Source organism: Acinonyx jubatus, chromosome B4 (genome assembly GCF_027475565.1).
Source record: "Acinonyx jubatus isolate Ajub_Pintada_27869175 chromosome B4, VMU_Ajub_asm_v1.0, whole genome shotgun sequence".
Lineage (NCBI taxonomy): Eukaryota > Metazoa > Chordata > Mammalia > Carnivora > Felidae > Acinonyx > Acinonyx jubatus.
In genome coordinates this window covers 94,178,422-94,197,458 of record NC_069387.1, presented here as the reverse complement: position 1 = coordinate 94,197,458, position 19,037 = coordinate 94,178,422, and the positions used below count along the sequence as shown (strand labels likewise).

The window sequence follows — 19,037 nt, the reverse complement described above, 5'->3', positions numbered from 1 at the left end:
TATATATGTGTGTGTCATTTCTGACTAACAGAATAAATTTAGCTTTTTTTGAGTATTGTGTGGATAGCCTTAAAAACTAAGAAATCTGTCTACTTTAGCACCTCCATTTACAACCTACAAAGATAAAAGAAAATGGAAGCCAAAATTTTGGAGAAAACCTATTTCAGAGAATAGCTTCAGTAGTGATGAGGAACAGTCTACAGGACCAATTAAGTATGGTAAGAAGTAATTTAAGATGCTGAATCATTAAATTGTGGTGTTCATCTTTGTCTAACGCTTTACTAATTTTTTGGTGTAGCTACGAGCTTAGTTTTTTTTTTGTTTTTTTCTATTTTTTTAAAACAGTGATACCATTTGGCGTTTAATGCACGTAGTTCTTCATTGTGTAGGATTGCCCCTTGTATTCATGACCCCTGCCCAGTAAATACAGGGATCACTCTTTAGTAAATGTGATGGTTTCAACATACTTGAGCAAGGGAGAGGCGAGCAGTGCTGCTCCCACTTGAGAACTACTGCCTGGGTGTCCTTGAGGATAAGGGTAGTATTTTTTTTGTCTTTGAGTCTGCTTGTTGACATGCAGTAGGCTTCCAGAACGAATAAACGAACAAACAAGGTAAATATGAATGAGTAGTGTATTGTCAAGTATATCTTATGTTATCTTAACTCTGCTTTATTTACTAACTTTTTTAAAGTTTGTAATTTGGGGCGCCTGGGTGGCTCAGTCAGTTGAGCATCTGACCTCGGCTCAGGTCATGATCTCACAGTTTGTGGGTTCGAGCCCCGCATCAGGCTCTGTGCTGACAGCTTGCTCAGAGCCTGCAGCCTGCTTCAGATTCTGTGTCTCCTTCTCCTGTCTCTGCCCCTCCTATGTTCATATTCTGTCTCTTTCTTTCTCTCAAAAATAAATAAAAGTTAAATAAATAAATAAATAAAAATAAAGTTTGCATAATTTGTTTACTATTTGTGGATTAGCAGATATCTAATGGATATATGCTTTCATGTGCTTATTTACGTTAATACTTTTTCTCTAAATGTAGTGGGATAATTTTATCTTCATAAATTATAACTTTTTTTTTCTTTTCTAATTTAGTAAATGTGAATTATCAGGTGATGCCACTTACCCTTCAAGTAGGGAGACCATACTTCTGGTTTGTCCAGCAGAATCCTAGTTTATACCTGTTATTCTGGTATAGTTTTTAATAACATCCCTTTCACTTTAAGAAGGATCCTAGTATATGACCATTCTATCTTAAAGCTATGAGCTACTGCATATATTTCGAATATTTAGATTTTTAGATTATTTTAAAGTTGAGGCCAATTGTTTTCTCTTCGTCTGTGGATAAAAGAAAGTGTGAAGCTAATGATACTTTTCTTTCCAGCCTTCCAGCCAGAGAACCGAATAAATGTTCCAGCTTTGGATACAGTTGTCACTCCAGATGATGTCAGATACTTTACAAATGAGACTGATGACATTGCTAATTTAGAAGCAAGTGTGCTTGAAAATCCATCTCATGTACAGCTTTGGCTCAAGCTTGCATACAAGTATTTGAATCAGAATGAGGGGTAGGTCCACTTCTGATCTTTGTGTCAGCTGTTGCACATTTATATTTTTATGTTTGAAGTGTATTTTATCTGTGGTAATCACGTTTACATCATGGAATCAATGAGGTCTTTGTTTTTTGACAAAACCAGAAGCAGTGTATTGTTTAAAAGCTGTTAGAAAAAGTTTAAGGTTAGATCTTGAGTTGTGTGTGTGGCTTAGTGTGTGGGTAATAAATTAGCCACAGTTTTTAACTCCAGTAGGCTCTTATTTCAAAGCAGGATTAGTTAAAACAGTATATTCTGAGTGGTGCAAGGATTATTGTTTTGTTTTGTTTTAAAGTTAGGCACGTAGTGATAGTCTCTTAAAAATACGGTAAAATCACAATGGAACAAATTAAGTTTTATGTTAGTTTTTAATTTAGAGATTTAAAGCTTGTCTAGGAACATCTAAATTCTGATGAATTGGCTTTTTTTCTGTGGGTGGTGTTACATGTATTCAAATAAGGTAAATAGTAATTTTTCTCATAAACCTGTTGCATTTTCTAACTCCAACTTTTTGATACTATTAATAGGAGTAATCTTTTATTATCAGGAATAGTCTTTTATTACTATACTCGAAAATTTATAATTCAGTTTTTGAAAGCTATTTTGAATGTCAGAAAACTTGGTATAAAAGCTTTGTTAGTAAGGCAGCACTGCGGGATGCTAATATATCACACATACCTGAATATGGTGCTTGTTTAACTTGCCTTGTTTGTCATTTCCATGTTACTGGGGTAAGTTACAGTGTTTTGTTTTCTGACTCATTTACTGAGTGAAGGCCAAAAGAACTGTACATTATTTTATGAATAGGATCATGAGACAGTTATCTTCTTCAAGAGATAGCAAGCCCTTGACCGTTGAAAAGAACTGTTACATTGAAAGCTTTGATATTTTGTGCTGGCAGTAGCTGGCCTTGAGGGGGAATTGTTTAACTTTTCCCATTCCCAGACCAGAGTAACTCATAAAAGGTATTGCTAAATATAGACATAAAGTACATTTGAAGTTGATAATCTAAGGGTTTTATAACAGTGGGGTTTTTTTTTGTTTGGTTTTTTTTTTTTTTTTTTTTGGTAAATGCTCATTGAACATCCACTTAAAAAGGAATTGTTAGGTCTGTGGGAAATCAGGACCTTTTTTTTTGACTGATGTGATTTAAAATCATAATCTACCTCCCTTTGTCATAGGTCTTTCTAGCTTCTTGGTAGGTTCCAATAGAAAATGGAACTTTAGGGGCACCTGGGTGGCTCCGTTGGTTAAGTATCCGACTTAGGTCAAGTCATGATCTCATAGTTTGTGGGTTTGAGCCCCGCATTGGGCTCTGTGCTGACAGTGTGGAGTTTGGAGCCTGCTTCGGATTCTGTGTCTTCCTTTCTCTCTGTCCCTCCCCTGCCCCTCCCCCTGAGTGAGAGTGCTGCCTCACTCTCTCTCAAAAATAAATAGACATGAAAAAAAATTTTCTTTTTAAATGAAACTTTAAAGTTGACTCATTAGATCAGCCTGATTTAAGAGTATCTTGAAGTATTTTTTAAAAAAGATGTTCCTGGTTTTTTTCTTTTATGTAGGCTATGTTCAGAGTCCTTGGATTCTGCTTTAAATGTTCTGGCTCGAGCTTTGGAAAACAACAAAGACAATCCAGAAATTTGGTGCCATTACCTCAGATTGTTCTCAAAAAGAGGAACCAAGGAAGAAGTGCAGGAAATGTGTGAAACAGCTGTTGAATATGCTCCTGACTATCAAAGTTTTTGGACTGTGAGTAGAATAGATAGCATAGTGTATGTGTAGGTGTTATTATAATTCTTTGGATCATCTTAAATATTGATGCATAGCTTAATAAAGTCATATGCTTTATCTGCAGGTAGATATAATGACTTTTCAGTGTCCTATAACTTCAAAACCACTCATGGGTCAGGACTAAATTTAAAATAAGAAGATAATATGTAGTGAAAGGGTAAATTTTCTTGTTAACTTTATTGGTAAGGAAAAAACATAAACGGTTTAAAACATTTTACACTTACCTATTCATTGGCAGTTTTGGTTTGGGCAACGTGAATTTTTTTGTAAAGCACCTGAAAAAATATTTTTTTAATTTACTGTGTTCATGTAACATTTTTATGAATGTCAGAAAACATTTTGGTCTTTTTATTATCTATCCTCATTACTTAAGGAAATAATCTTAATCTGTAAATTCATACTAATACTGAACTTTACCATGATACAGAGATTTGGTGAAAAAATGAGTCCTTTATTCTCTGAGACAATGGGATGTTTCCTACCCATGCTTAAACTTAAAATTAATATTAATCCAATTGTAGAATGAATATTTATTAATATCTGAACTTTTATCAGCTGAACTCAGCAACCATAAGTTTTAGCTAAGCTTTTAGATAAATCTATTACTGTCAGATCTGTCATTTATTTGCTAACTGAAATTCAGAACAGAGAGATTTGGATAACATGCTATCCCTTAATGAATGAACTTGCCACTCTGTCTCCTAACTCAGGTACCAAATAGGTTTGGGCAGTGAAAGATGCTTGATTTTTGACCTGGAGCCTTGTGCCAAAGTTAATGCTATTGATCGCCATAAGATTTTATAGGGTGTGAAGTTTTTCCTTAAAGTTGTTTGGTCTTTAAGGGGTCTTTTAATTTCTTAGGGCTTTTTAATTATTTTGCTACATATATCTAATATGAATGCTGTTCTCAGAATTTGTGTACAATATTTATGTACAAAATTTGTGCTCATACCTGAGCAATGTAAATAGTACTTGACCAGCAACCTGAAATTTCGTAAATTTGTCATGGTCTTGCTGCCATTACTTTGTTGATTCAAGGAAGGGAAAGATGAATTTGCTTCAGTGGTAATTCTAAGTACATCTGTATTATTTTAGTTTTCATTTGGTTCTACACTCCAACTTGTAGAATGGGAAATCTAGGATATGGTACTGGAAGATGGTTTTGTTTTTGTTTTTTGTTTTTTTTTTTAAGTAAGCTCTGTGCCTAACATGGGGCTTGAACTCAAAACCCCGAGATCACCCGTTGCCTGCTGTACTGACTGAGCCAGACAGGTGCCCCAGGAAGATGGGTTTACACATATTTATAATTATCCATTTTGCAGAAATTGAAGATTTAATATGACATTTAATGAACTGTGGAAAATCTGTAGCTTTACAGTTTATTTTTATGAAGCAGGATTAATTATATGAAACCCCTTTGGGCAGTTTCTGCACCTAGAAAGCACCTTTGAAGAAAAGGATTATGTATGTGAAAGAATGGTGGAGTTTCTGATGGGAGCAGCCAAGCGGGAAGCATCAGATATTCTGTCCTTTCAGCTCTTAGAGGCTCTCTTGTTTAGAGTTCAGCTGCACATATTTACTGGAAGGTGCCAGAGTGCACTTGCAGTTTTACAGGTAAACATTCATCATAGCATTTAATTACATTTTATAGAGAATTTTTTAAAGGTCTGAAACATTACAGATTAGCTGTTTAATAAGCACACAGGCTTTAGATTTGAATCCTTGTTTTGCCACTTATTATCAGTAAGTTGTATAGAGTTGGGTCAGTTTATGACTGTTTCCTCATTTGCTTAGTGGGGATAATGCCTTTTTAAGATTATTTATGAGGTTTAAATGAAGACGTATGTTAAGTACCCACCAGAATAAACTTCAGTATTCAGACAATAAGGAAAAAAAATTAGTCCATAGTGAAAATCTCCTATATGGGTATGGTGGGTCTTTTTGTTTGTTGTTTTACTGTTTTTGTCTTAACTAGATTTTGAATGTCGAGACACTAAAAATGTACAGATAAATTGAATTTTTTTCAGTAATTAGCTTATAAATCTTAGCAGAGGAAAAATTATATTAATCTGTATTGACATTTCTAAAGAGTTTTTTCATTAAAAAAAAATCGGCAGCTGTCAAATTTTGACTTAGATATTTAAGAACCACTCCAAAGAAATACGACCCTTGTATTCTTCTTTGCCCTTACATTTGAATCTTACTAAGAATAGGAGTCATTATTTCTAAAAACACAGGCTGTTTTTTCATTTTACCTAGAATGCACTGAAATCAGCTAATGGTGGAATAGTAGCTGAATACCTTAAAACAAGTGATCGATGCTTGGCATGGCTGGCCTACATACATCTTATTGAATTCAACGTTCTCCCTTCAAAATTTTACGATCCATCTAATGCCAATCCTTCAAGAATTGTTAACACAGAATCATTTGTAATGCCATGGCAAACAGTTCAAGATGTAAAGACTAATCCTGACATGTTGCTAGCAGTTTTCGAAGGTAAGTGCAAATGTTTATAAGTTATTTAGAACATCAACTTACCCCTTATTATGATTCTTCATAATTAATTGGAACAAATTTGTATCTACATATTTCAAGCTGTAGTTTAACACTTTAGTATATCAATGCTTAAAAGATTAAGGGTTGAGTCACATAAGATGGACATTTGGCATCTATGAAAGCCAGGAACTATATTACCTTAAACATTTTTTTTGATTGTGGCTAAATATGTAGCTAAAACATATTATGTAGGTTTAATGAGTTGATTGAATAAGAGAACCAGGTAATTTTTTTAAAACAATCCATCAAGGTGATAGTTAAAAGGTTATATCGTCTCTTTTCAAGTAACTAATGTTTTCTTCATTAGTCAGTGAGTTTGGGTATTACCATATGCTAAATGGCATATCAGCTATGGAAAACAGTTAAGGACAAAGCTTATTCCCTTCTAATAGGAAGTATGTAGCCTAGTCACAAGATAAAATTTATCCATTTGATACAGTTATTAAATGTATGAGACCATGTAACTGTATTGGTATATAGTCTAAATTCTGTGCTTCAGAAGAGACAGAGATTTGTGATTTATAGAATTATATTGTGCATGTCATAACCCCAAAGGAGAGAGCTTATTGTAGGTTGGCATGATGAAAGAAGTCTTTGCAGAAGAATTAAGACTTGGAGCTGGACTGTGAAGCTGATTCTGTTGTGACATAGTTGGCTTCCTCAAAGATGGGACCCTGGTCTTATTTGTTCTGTATTTCCCAAGGACCTATAATGTCTGCAGCATACTAAGTGCTTAGTAAATATTTAGTGAATAAACCAAAGAAAAGGAGGGAAAAGCAGGACATTAAGGGAGCTAAGTTAATAAAAAGCAACAAGTAGATAGAAATTGGTGCAGTGGATTTGAAGGGAGATTAGAAGAAGGGAGAGTTCTTATCAAAGCAAGAGTTTTATGCTAGAGAACAGTAGAAATTAAGTTCGGTAAGTGGAATGATACCAGATTTTCGTGAACTTTGTAAGTGGTAGACTTGATGACAGTCAAGGTTCTTGAAGAAAGGAAGAATGTGCTGAAGAGGAATGATTTGAAAGGTATGAAAACCAGAAGCTGATGGCCATAAGTGAAGCACAAAAAACAGAACCTGGGAAAGAGGGAATGTTTATTGGAGACATTTGAAGTTCTCACATGCAGATGTGAGGGAAATAGAGAAGAAATAGTCAAAGATGATTTCAGGGTTTTGAGGCTGGGGGAAAAAGTGTATTAATAGAAAACAAGTAAATTTGGGAAGACTGATTTTGGTAGTAGGAGTAGTATTTGTGAATGGTAATTGGCCATTCAAGTGGAAATGCTTACTGGCAGAAGAAAATAAGGAAGTGGACCTTAAGTGGATGATTATGGATAGAAAAATGATTTGAAAGTTATTAATGTAGGAGCTACTATATTATAAAGTGCTTCACGGTTTTTAATGTGCTCTTGTGGTAAATTTTTTAGTAGTTGAAGCTATGAAATATTTTCTCTGAGAAAATGGAAACTTAAGACTATAGCAACAGGGGTGAAGGAGAAGAGTCAATGAATGAGACCAAGAGGACATGTAAATAAACTCTTGATAGCATAGGGAAGAAAAAATTGAGAAGAAGAGGAAGAACATTATCAAATGAGAATGAAGCAAGTGTAGTATTGGCCTTTAGGTTTGTTTAGATGATTTTTGTAAGTGAACATCAGAAGTGCAGTTTCAGAATGACACTCTATCTGGGAAATCATACTACCACTGAGCAGAGGAGGAAATGGTAACAGTTGTGCAAAGTAAAACAGTGAACCATTCTCTGAGACCCAGCAGGATCAAGTAAAGGACTCTTGACAAGGGAAACGTGTTTTGAAGGAATAAGGAAAGGATCTAGTTTAGGGGAAGACAATTAAATGGCTGTATAACAGAGAACAAGGCCTCTTATACTCCTTTAGGGAGTTTGGAGATACCTAAAAATACCTCTGGAGTAAAGATGAATAAGATTATGGTCAAGCAAAAGGGTAGGCCACCATGTTGTATTAGTCTCCCAGAATTTAAATAACATAGATAATCCATTTTATGTTTGATTTCTGTTATTGTGATGTTTTTGGATAGATGCGGTGAAAGCTTGCACAGATGAGAGCCATACTGTTGAGGAAAGAGTAGAAGTCTGTGTTCCACTTTACACAAACATGATTGCTCTGCACCAGCTTCTAGAGAGGTAAAACTTAATTGACAAGCAGTTAACTGTGCGTTAAAAGTTGATTTTTTTTCTCATGTGTTTAGACATGTTTTTTTGTTATTAAAGGTATGAGGCTGCAGTGGAGCTTTGTAAATGTTTATTGGAAACGTGTCCCATGAACTGCCAATTGTTGGAAGCCCTTGTTGCTTTACATTTGCAAACAAATCAGCACGACAAAGCCAGAGCAGTGTGGCTTACTGCATTTGAAAAAAATCCTCAGAATGCAGAGATTTTTTATCATATGTGCAAATTCTTTATCCTACAGGTAAAAAAAAAAGCCTCAAAATTCTTAAATATGTTTTTGTGTTTCACATTTTCTTATTCATCCTATAACATGTTTCAGGCATCAGCCTCTCCAAGGAGCTTTTCCTGGTCCTTTTTCCCTTTGCAGACTGTGTTATATATTCCTTCTGTCTTCGCTATAAATATTCTGTATATACTTCTGCCATTGCCCTTATTATAGTGCTTTGTAATTTTGTTGATAGCTGCTTTATATACTCTACTCTTTGAGGGCAAGAATCATGTCTTAGCCAGATTTAGAGCCTCCAACACACCTCACACAGTGCTAAACATGTAATAGAAGCTTATTAGACAATTGGTGGATATCGTATATCGGGTGTTAAGCTGTTTAATGGTTAGTTGACTTTAATTGGAGATCAAAATACAGAAGTTCTCCTACCTCCACCTATTCAAGAAACTTAATCTGATCAGTGTTTTTTTTTTTTTTTTTAAGGGCTTTTTCCTCCCTTGAAAAGAATTTTTTAAATGTTTATATGTTTATTTTTGAGAGGCAAAGGCAGGGTGGGGGGTGGGCTGTGCAGAGAGAACAGGAGACAGAGAATCCCAAGCAGGCTCCATGCCGACTTGGGGCTCGAACTCAAAAATCATGAGATCGCGACCTGAGCCTAAATCAGGAGTCAGACGCTTGTCCAACTGAGCCACCCCGGTGCCCTCCTCCTTTGAATGATATAATTAAACACTGTAAGTCTAATGTATATCCTTCCTCTCTTTTTAAAAAATAGAATCAAGGAGATAATCTTCTTCCATCTTTGCGGAAATTTATTGCATCCTTCTTTAAACCTGGGTTTGAGAAATATAGTAACTTGGATCTGTTTCGGTAAGTTTGTAGAACTCTTGACTTATAGAAGAAAGAGAGTATAGTTTAGTGGAAAAACTACATTTTTTTGTGTGGGTTGATTATATTTTAGACTGATGTAAAAAAATACTTGAACATTCTTATAGAACTATTATGAGGGCAGAAGAACTTAATGAAAATGGAGAAAAGAGGTAATACGCATTCCTTGGAGTAGAGACACTAACAAAGGAAGGCTTATATTAACATCATGGTGACTCATCCTGCTTTTAATTTATTATTGTTCATTTTAGTACTTAATACTATAGCAGTGAATTATCAGAGACAATCTCAGTGATTTCTGAAAAAATGAATTTTAATTTATTTGGTGAGCTCAAGTAGATGTAAATAATATGCCTTTTACTTTTTTTTAAATCTAAAGAGAATTGCTCTAGCCTCTGAAATATTGAGTGGGAAGCTTTCAGGCAATCTTTTTCAACCACTTTCTCAGTAATTTCCAGAGAGCTCTATATTTACTGCCTTTGCTTGCTTAGTTGTGAATTCTTACTCTTAACAATAATAGGAGGCCACAGCCAATCCTGAGGAGTTACTTCTGGGTGGACTTCTCTTCCCTTCCTCCCCATCCCTCTAGGGGTCAGCAAAGTTGTTTTTTTTATAAATATTTATTTTGAGAGAGAGGGAGTGACAGAGAGCACGCACAGATGGGGGAGGGGCAGAGAGAGATGGAGAGAGAGAATCCCAGGCAGGCTCCACACTCAGCTTGGAGCCCTCAGCGTAGAGCCCAATACAGGGCTTGACCCACAACCTTGAGATCATGACCTGAGCCTTTGGCCCAAGAGTTGTATGCTCAGGTGTTCCACCAAACTTTTTTCTTTTCTTTTCTTTCTTTCTTTCTTTTTTTTTTTTAAATGTTTATTTTGGAGAGAGAGAGAGAGACAGAGCTTGAGCAGCGGAGGGGCAGAGAGAGAGGGAGACACAGAATCCGAAGCAGGCTCCAGGCTCTGAGCTGTCAGCACAGAGCCTGATACGGGGCTTGAACTCATGAACCACAAGATCATGACCTGAGCCAAAGTCAGATGCTTAACTGATTGAGCCACCCACCTGCCTCGCAAACTTTTTTTCATAAGGGCTAGATAGTAAATATTTTAGGCTTGCAAGCTGTGTGGTCTATCACTTCTTGTTACCTATGCTGTTTAAGAAGAAAGTAGCCGTAGACAATATATAAATGAATGAGCATGGCTGTATTCTAATAAAACTTTATTTACAAAAATAAGTTTGCTGATCCCAAATCAAACAGCATCAAAAAGAAAATATTTTATCATAACATACTCTATCATTTTATGTTAGGAAGAACTGAGAGAAGGAAGACCTAAGTTGAATATCTCCTAAAAATTTTTGTTGTAGAAAATAGTGCAGATAAAATTTTGGTTTTAAATATGTAAGTCAAAAGCTTGCAAATATTTTTCTTTTCTTAGGTGCTTCCTCTGCTTATCCCACAGTGTAGCAGTGTTATATGAAAACATTTTCTAAAAGTAACCCACATTTTGTTAATTCAGTGGTCCATCTACCCTAGAATATCAGTTTTACTTGAGATTTGGCAAAAGTTGGGGTCCCTATTCTTTTCCTAGACTTGAGTCTTTATGTCTATCCTCTTATGGTAACCAGTTTATTGACATAGTGACTTTAGTACTGTTTCTGAAATTCTTTCTGCTCTATTACATCTAGATTAATATCTTACAGTTAATTACGAAAGAATAATTTAAAATACAAAATAATGGAGAATAAGTAAACTATCTGTAAGAAACTTAGAGATTGTTCAGCTTCCTCATGCTGACTTTGTCTCTGTCAAGTTAGATTGCTTTAATGTCTCAAACTTAGGCACAGGACAGATCTAAAGCTGAACTTTTTACAGACTTGCTGGTTCTGATCTTCCCTTGGGCATGGAGGTAATTGCTTTAGCTTAAAAGAAGATGCTGCCAGTTTCTGCTGTGGTAACTAATCAAAGATCTTCAGATCTTCTTGATGTCAGCTTAATGAAGGAGACTGAATAACTGTCAATAAAAATTTGGAAAGGGGCTGCCTCCTAATAATCTTCTATTGTTTACTAAGTCACCTTGCCTTATGAAATGTTTCATGGTAATAGTCCTAATTCATAATACACCAAGAGTTACAAGGACAAGGTATCTTGTGCTTAGTTTAGACAATACTGAAGACCTTATTTACACAGTGTGCATTTTTTGTTCATTTAGGAAATCTTTTTTGAGTCAGTTATTAGGAGAATGGCAGTAGGTGAGATAGTTGTTAGCATTGTCATACTTCTTATTGATGTTGATAAAAATATTAATTTATAAATAGAGTCAAGATTTATTTAATATGGTAAGTTGATGCTCTTAATAGGTTCAAAATATTTTTTTTATTTCATGAGTAGAAATTGTGAAACAATACTAAGAATTTTGTATGTGTTGTAATATTTACATGGAGTTGGGTTCTATCATTTCCCTTTCTATGTAGCTTTTAATAAAAAGACAGAACTAGATAAGGTAATTTTCATGTGTTTCAAATCAATTTGGAGATTAGTAGATAGCCACAGAAGTTAACCAGGGGATTTTATTCAGTGTACTGAAGTTAGCTTAGGGATGGAGTCTTAAATAGATTAGATTTGAAGTCGTCTCTTCTTAACCTCAGTTTTCAGTTGACAAAACTAGTATCCTTAGAAGTCAAGTGATTAAATGACAGTAATACAGCTAGTTAAGGCCAAGTCATCAGCAGGATAATAACCTGACTCCTAAATGTCCTGTTTTTTTTCTCTTGCTTATGGTTCCTCCTGCCCTCTGCCTCCATACAGTTTCTCTAATCCATTAAAACTGAGTTCCTTGAAATAATTTTTTTTTCTTGAAATAATTTTTAAATCCAAGATTAAATAGTTACACTAGATTGTCATTGTTGAGGTTAATGTATTTCCTTTAAAAACATTGTCCCTACAGATGTTGGTAAATGTACACAAAAATTCAGATTATTGGGGAGAGACCTAAATTAGTGAGAGTCAAATAGATTTCTTTACTGATTGACTTCATAGAATCTTTAATATGCTATTAAACACTCTATTGTGGCTTTTTATAAGAGCGCGCTATAATTTTCAGTATTTCCCAGTTTTACTTGATTATGGACCTCTTTTGACAAGTACCTTATGGACCGATATGCTACCGAATACACTTTGATATGTCTAAAAGGCTATGTGTGTGTATGTGAGGAAGAGATTATTTTCAGATATCAACTTTTATAACTCTTAAATAAATTTTTTTTTTTTTACAAAAATGTATAGATTTTGTGGAGAAATTTTAGATACATAGTAATCTCATTTGTTCTCTGTTTTTAATTAGATGATTATGGTGGTTTATTTAATTTGGGGCTGGGGCATAGAATGAATTCATTTTTGAAGAGTTACTCGTGTAGGTATAAAATAATAGACTGTGTGATGCTAGAGATGGGACCAAAGCAGTATGGTATACATGTGAAAATAAAGTATACTTCAAGGACATTTAAGTTGAAACAGAGGTCTTTTTTGTTTTGTTTTGTTTCTGTTTTTCTTAAGTATTAGTAATCCATGTGTGCATAGGCATAATTTCCAACAGTGTTTTTTTGTTCGTTTTTTTCCAGGTATCTTTTAAATATCCCAGGACCACTTGACATTCCAGCCCGTTTATGTAAAGGGACTTTTGATGATGAGTTGTTTAACCACCAGGTTCCTTATTTGTGGCTGATTTACTGGTGAGACATTATCTAACATGGAGAGAAATGTTGCATATTAGGCTTGCATTTGTTATTTATTACCAAATTACCTTGTGTTAAAGTTAACTTGATGCTAAAGTCATTGAAGCAAAATTGAAGGGACATACTTTATACATTATTAAAGGTTTACACATTATTAAAGAAGAAACATCAAAAGAAGAATTCCATTCTAATATCTGTGATGTTTAAATATATATTGTCATTCCTTTACTAATCGAAGTGAGCTGTAGACATACATTGTTTTCCTTCATTTTTAAAACAGCCTTTGTCATCCTCTTCAATCAAGTATTAAAGAGACAGTGGAGGCATATGAGGCAGCATTAGGGGTGGCCATGAGATCTGATATAGTGCAGAAGATTTGGATGGAGTAAGTTTAGTTCCTCTTAATAAGAATGGGATTTGGAATAAGGGGATATGGTGGGGGGAAAGGGGTGATCAGTTTTCTGAGTGAGAGACTCGCTGCCTTAATTATTCTAAATTATAATATTTTTCTTTTGGCAGTTATCTTGTCTTTGCCAATAATAGAGCTGCTGGATCCAGAAACAAAGTCCAAGAATTCAAATTTTTTACTGATTTAGTGAATAGATGTTTGGTTACAGTCCCTGCCCGATACCCCATTCCTTTTAGCAGTGCTGATTACTGGTCCAACTATGAATTTCATAATAGGGTAAGAACTTAAAACTTTTTTCTTTAGATACTTGTACAAAAGAAGGGGACTTGGAAAAATGACAGTAAAACTCCTGTTTTTTATCAAGAGAGCTTTGTAGGACCACTTTCCTAGCATTTAATGTTATTCTTGACCGTGTTTCCTGCTTATCTCTTAAATCTAGGAACAGAGCCCTTTAAGGTTCAGTTAAGATAAATGTGTATTTTGATTCTTATATTTAAGAAAAATTAACATTGAAGCAAAATTGAAGAAATGTTAAGGTTTAATACATATTAAAGAAGAAAGATCAAAAAATGTAATTATAATAATATCTAATGTTTTGCTTGATTAGTTGGAAATTCACTGAATGAAAAATTCCATAATGTACAGTGGAGCTACTTTTTTTTGGTTAATACTGTGTTAAGTGAATATAACTATACATAGGGCATAAGAAAGCTGAAATTAGATGTTGTTTAGAAATTTAATAGTAGAATAGAACTAATGATCTATTTATAAGGTTATTTCCTTATAAGAAAGGAAGCAAAGGTTTGTTTTAGTTTCTTTTCAGAGACCCCTTTTATTCAGTGCAGTGTAAGCTAAAATTTCCTATTAAAGCTCCATGTAGACTAAAACATATATGTATTCTATTTTTTGGTGGGATGGTTTGTTGCTAATCGGGATAACCAATTATTATGCTTTGTACTTCTATGCCATTCTTTATCCCAGGATCTCAAACCACTTTATGGACATTAAGTCATTTACACACGGGCATTCCATGAGCAAGATGTGGCAGGTATTATTAGTCCTATGACTTGCCCAGCTATACAGCAAGTAAAGGTAGACTCAGGAATGAAAACCCGGACTCCTGGCTTCTTGTCAGTGTTCTCAGTCCATGGCTATCATCACTAGATCATATTTCCTAATTCATATTTGGAAAGTCACTAATATAATTAATGGTAGGAACTGTAACTCACAGCATCATACATTATTATAATTTATACATTCATGTCTTAAAGACCATTTTGGTTTTCTCATTAAAACATTTAAGTAATTGGATTTCACATTTTGTTGCATTTATTTTCCCCCCGTCAACCTTTCCAGGTTATTTTCTTTTATTTGAGCTGTGTTCCAAAGACTCAGCATTCCAAAACCTTGGAACGGTTTTGCTCAATTATGCCAACTAATTCTGGACTTGCACTGAGGTAAGAAAAAATAAAATTCTTTTCAATCTCAGCTCAGTATTATATAGCTCTTCATATAAAATTATTCTTAAAAACGTGACTAAAAGTAGTCTGTCCTTTACTATTTTCTCGCTGATATATACTACTTTAATTTCAGAGTTAAGCAATATACAGCTTCATATAAAAGTCAGTATAAAAATCTGATAACTTCAGAAAACTGCAGGTTTTAAGGGGCATATAATTCAAGTAAAGTTCATTTGTGTCCCTAAGCACATACCATCTGTCCTTAGCACATGCGTAATAAGCAATAATCATGTTTTACATAGCAAAGAAATATTACTTAAGAGGTTTGTAAAGTGTTATTACAAAGTTAGCAGCCAACTGTATATATTTTGGTTATTATGACTTGTTTTCATATATGTCAGTTGCTCTCAGGTATTAACATGCATCAGAATCTCCTGGGATGTTTGCGTAAAATACAGATCCCTGGGGGTGCCTGGCTGGCTCAGTTGGTAGAGCCTGTGACTCTTGATCTCAGGGTCATGAGCTCAAGCCCCACATTGGGTGTGGAGCATTCTTAAAAATACAGATTCCTGAGCTTGAGCCCTCAAATCACATTTGAGAAACACTTATGTACGGATTTCATATATTGAACTGGAGATTTCTGAGCATCTCTTTGTAGTTTCTCTATTCCAACAGAGTAAACTTATTTTCACTGTCAAGAATTGTGCTTTTTAATTCAAATTGGTACCCTACATGCTAATGCCTTGGCTTGTACTTGTGCAGTCATTCCCACTGCATTGTGTTGTGTCTAATGTTTCTAAGTTTGTTTTGTGGATCATAAGGTACCTAAATTTATCAAATATTTCCTTATGTGTTAAAATATTTACATTTCCACTTAGCCTGTGTGTGGGAAAATGTATGAGGTTGAAAAAATTTTGAAGGTCTGAGGCTGCAACAAAAGTAGTGTTCCATAATAAAAATTCTTAGTAAACATTCTAGTCTTTGGAAGCTAATACAGAAATTTCTATTATAAGGCATCACCTTTGGTAAAACATTTGAAAAATATAAAATGTAGTATTTTGACTAGTTTCTGTTATGATAGAATTATAGGCATTATAGGAAAGGTAGTTTAATTGTTGGTTTTGTTGGTAATGCTCCACTTCTGTATTTTGATAGTTACTTCCTTGTGATCATTCTTGTCTTTTTTTTTTTTTTTTTGAGAATAGAGAACTTAATAATTAGTCACTGTACTTACATTTAGCCCAAGAAACATTCATATTTACGTCTACTCTGTTTAATAAAGAAAGAAAAATACAAGGAAATTGCATTAATATATCTAGTCATTATAAAAACTTTGGGGGAGGGAGTGCTTGGAGGGAATGCTTTAGTGTAGGAGTACATGGACCTTATTCTACTTTATTGAACATGGCATGGGTCTTGACTGGGTATCTTGCTAGCTTGCTTATTCCTGTCCCGGGGTGATTTTTGTAAGAGGTATTCTAGAATCACGTGCTGAATAGCCTTGAGGGAATTTAACTGATCAAAAATTGTACCTCATCAAACATTCTGCTCATAGAGCACATTGGGGGTTCCCTACACTTACAGTGCCTTGTTCATTTTCCTGAATGTACTTTGCAGGCTACTTCAACATGAATGGGAAGAAAGCAATGTTCAGATTCTGAAACTTCAAGCCAAGATGTTTACATATAATATTCCAACATGCCTGGCCACCTGGAAAATGTAATGCAGCAATCATGTACATGTTTTTATAGCTATTGCTTTTATTTGTAAGGTTTGCTCCAGACAGGTAAATCTGAAATGACATCTATGTTTTTTTTTTCCTGGACAGATCTCTACTCTAATTTAGATTTGTTTTTGTCACTTGCTGAGGTTTTCTACCAAGAGTAAGGGAGTGCTCGTTAACAATTGCTTTTAAAAGCAAAAATGGGTAGAATTTGAATTTTTTTTTTGCGGCAGAACATTTAGGTAACAGTAGTGTTATCAAACAAATCTGTTATACACATTTTAAGACCATCTTTTTTTTAAATGTGTTTCCCTCCCCCCTTTTATAGTCTGATGTCTTTTTTTTTAAAGCTATTAAGAGTGCCAGGTGTTTTTACTAGTAATTATGAGTATTTTTCATGAACGTTATTTATGTTCAAAACACTGGTCTGCTTAATTCTTGTAAAGTTGATAAAAATTGTTGAATTTTTCTTTTCACTATAGGTTACCCTCCTTGGAAGTTTAGCCTGTTACTTTCAGGAAGTTTTGTACTCAGATTCCCACAGTCAGTATTCTGCCAGTGGTAGTATCTCATTTCGTTCAAAGATATATAAATTTTTCTTTTCCCTTTTCTATATTCCTTTGTTTTTTCTTAGAGCCATTGCTGCTGAGATTGTTCTAAAGGGACAAAGAGAGGTAAGCTATGATTATCAGATGGGTCACTTTGTTTTTAAGCTGTTCTGCCCCTTTTGTTGACTTCTCAGTTTAAAAGGATTAATGCATAGATGTTACCATGCTAAGAACTCTAAATGTTTGGAAACTTGAAAACCCAGTGTAACCGTTTTGTATTTTGTGAGGTACCAGTCAAATAATTAGGGTTATAAAGGTGTTTTTCATCATGTTTCCTGATGGAATTGTGTGTATATCTATCTTATAGGTCCACCGTTTATATCAGAGAGCCTTACAGAAGTTACCTCTTTGTGCATCACTGTGGAAAGATGTAATGCTTTTTACCTTTTATTTCATCTTGAAGTTTTCCTATAAATTTTCTGCATGTGCCATATCCATTGATGTGGTGATGCTCAAAATCTAGCTAAGTCTTACTTCTGTGCTTCCCTGTCTTTTACAGCAACTCTTGTTTGAAGCATCAGAAGGAGGTAAAACTGATAACCTGAGAAAACTAGTTTCCAAGTGCCAAGAGATTGGAGTCAGCCTAAATGAGCTCTTAAATTTAAACAGTTACAAAACAGAAAGCAAGAATCACTGAACACTGGGTGCAGTCAGTTCTAAGTCCTTATAATAATTGCCAAAATTATTTGAATGATCCTTCAAGATTAGGCTGATCCCTGGCTAAGGTCTGCGTAAGGCAGACAAGCATTTTACTGATCATATCAAGTCCCCTACAATATCCTATCCTCAAAACCGGAAGCAATGAACATGACCCTCTTCGGTTGGATAAATGAACTTCCTGTTTGGCCTACTTCTAGGCCCTGCCAGATTCTCATAACATCATGTACGTAAGTATAGTTCCTCAAAGTGACTGACATTTATTTTAATTTTGCTTTGTTTTTGTTTTTATTTTTTACTTTCCCCCTTTTCTTTACGTTGTGCTATTCCTGATTCACTTGACACACTCTGATGCCTGAGAGATTCTTGTTGGGATTTAATTTCCAGGGCTGTGTTTACAGTAAAAACCAGGCAGTCCCTTTTAGTTCTTCTTCTTTTAAACCTTTGAGATTCTTCATTGCAGGATTTAAAACTTAAGCAGTCCATCTTAAGGAAAGTGTAACTGCCATGGCCACAAGTCTGCTAGTTGCACTTGAATGCTCTAACAGGGTTGTTTATTGCCCTTTCTACGTTCTGGACTCCTTGCCGAGACTGTTTAACTTGAAGATTAAAGAAACTATTGCAAATGCCAGTGCATCAGAACCTAAGAGTGGTCAAATATTATGTGCAATTTTTTTGTAAAGAAATTTTAATTTATAATAAAGTTTAACAGTTTAAAGAACAGTTAATATTTGAACTGCTTTGTATTGAAATACTACTTTGTAGTATTAAAATTGTTTATAAACAAAATATTTTTAATATAAGTTAACTTTTTAAAAAACGTTGCTGTCTTTATTCACTTTTCACACACACATGGTGGGAAAGGGTTCCAATACGAGATACGGATTTTCACTGTAATTATATCCTAGCCTGCTTTCCCATAAACATTCCAATGACTTCTTGATTTATGAGAAGATAGGTTCTGTTCTGTTTTGAGGACAGTAGCAGGTTTGCATTACCTTTAAATTCCTCGTTCTCCGAACCCAGTGTTTAGAAAGTATCTCTCAACTGTAGTTTGAATGAGTTGCTTAGTGACATGCTCTCTTATGTTGAATATCATTATGACCAAATATAGAGGAGACTTTGGAGGTCTTTTTCCTAGTCTATAGTCGGTTGTTTGCACCTGGTAGAAAATTGGTTAATGATACACACACACACTTTCAC

The 19,037-nt window shown here is 34.6% G+C and overlaps 1 protein-coding gene across 2 annotated transcripts in view; it reads left to right on the top strand.

Moving 5' to 3' along the window:
• Positions 1 to 18,557, top strand: part of ZFC3H1 (zinc finger C3H1-type containing) — a 53,338-nt gene extending 34,781 nt beyond the window's left edge. The window contains exons 20-35 of one of the 2 annotated variants that reach the window (XM_027071246.2): positions 99 to 218; positions 1,380 to 1,563; positions 3,147 to 3,333; positions 4,801 to 4,989; positions 5,635 to 5,872; positions 7,987 to 8,092; positions 8,180 to 8,378; positions 9,136 to 9,230; positions 12,864 to 12,974; positions 13,258 to 13,362; positions 13,497 to 13,662; positions 14,743 to 14,843; positions 16,464 to 16,565; positions 17,204 to 17,243; positions 17,485 to 17,547; positions 17,677 to 18,557. In XM_027071246.2, coding sequence (XP_026927047.1) covers positions 99 to 218; positions 1,380 to 1,563; positions 3,147 to 3,333; positions 4,801 to 4,989; positions 5,635 to 5,872; positions 7,987 to 8,092; positions 8,180 to 8,378; positions 9,136 to 9,230; positions 12,864 to 12,974; positions 13,258 to 13,362; positions 13,497 to 13,662; positions 14,743 to 14,843; positions 16,464 to 16,565; positions 17,204 to 17,243; positions 17,485 to 17,547; positions 17,677 to 17,814 — 2,144 coding nt within the window. In that variant the 3' untranslated portion in view covers positions 17,815 to 18,557. The remainder of the gene's footprint in view (positions 1 to 98; positions 219 to 1,379; positions 1,564 to 3,146; positions 3,334 to 4,800; positions 4,990 to 5,634; positions 5,873 to 7,986; positions 8,093 to 8,179; positions 8,379 to 9,135; positions 9,231 to 12,863; positions 12,975 to 13,257; positions 13,363 to 13,496; positions 13,663 to 14,742; positions 14,844 to 16,463; positions 16,566 to 17,203; positions 17,244 to 17,484; positions 17,548 to 17,676) is intronic. The other variant, XM_027071247.2, reaches the window with a different exon arrangement.
• Positions 18,558 to 19,037: the final 480 nt, after the last annotated feature.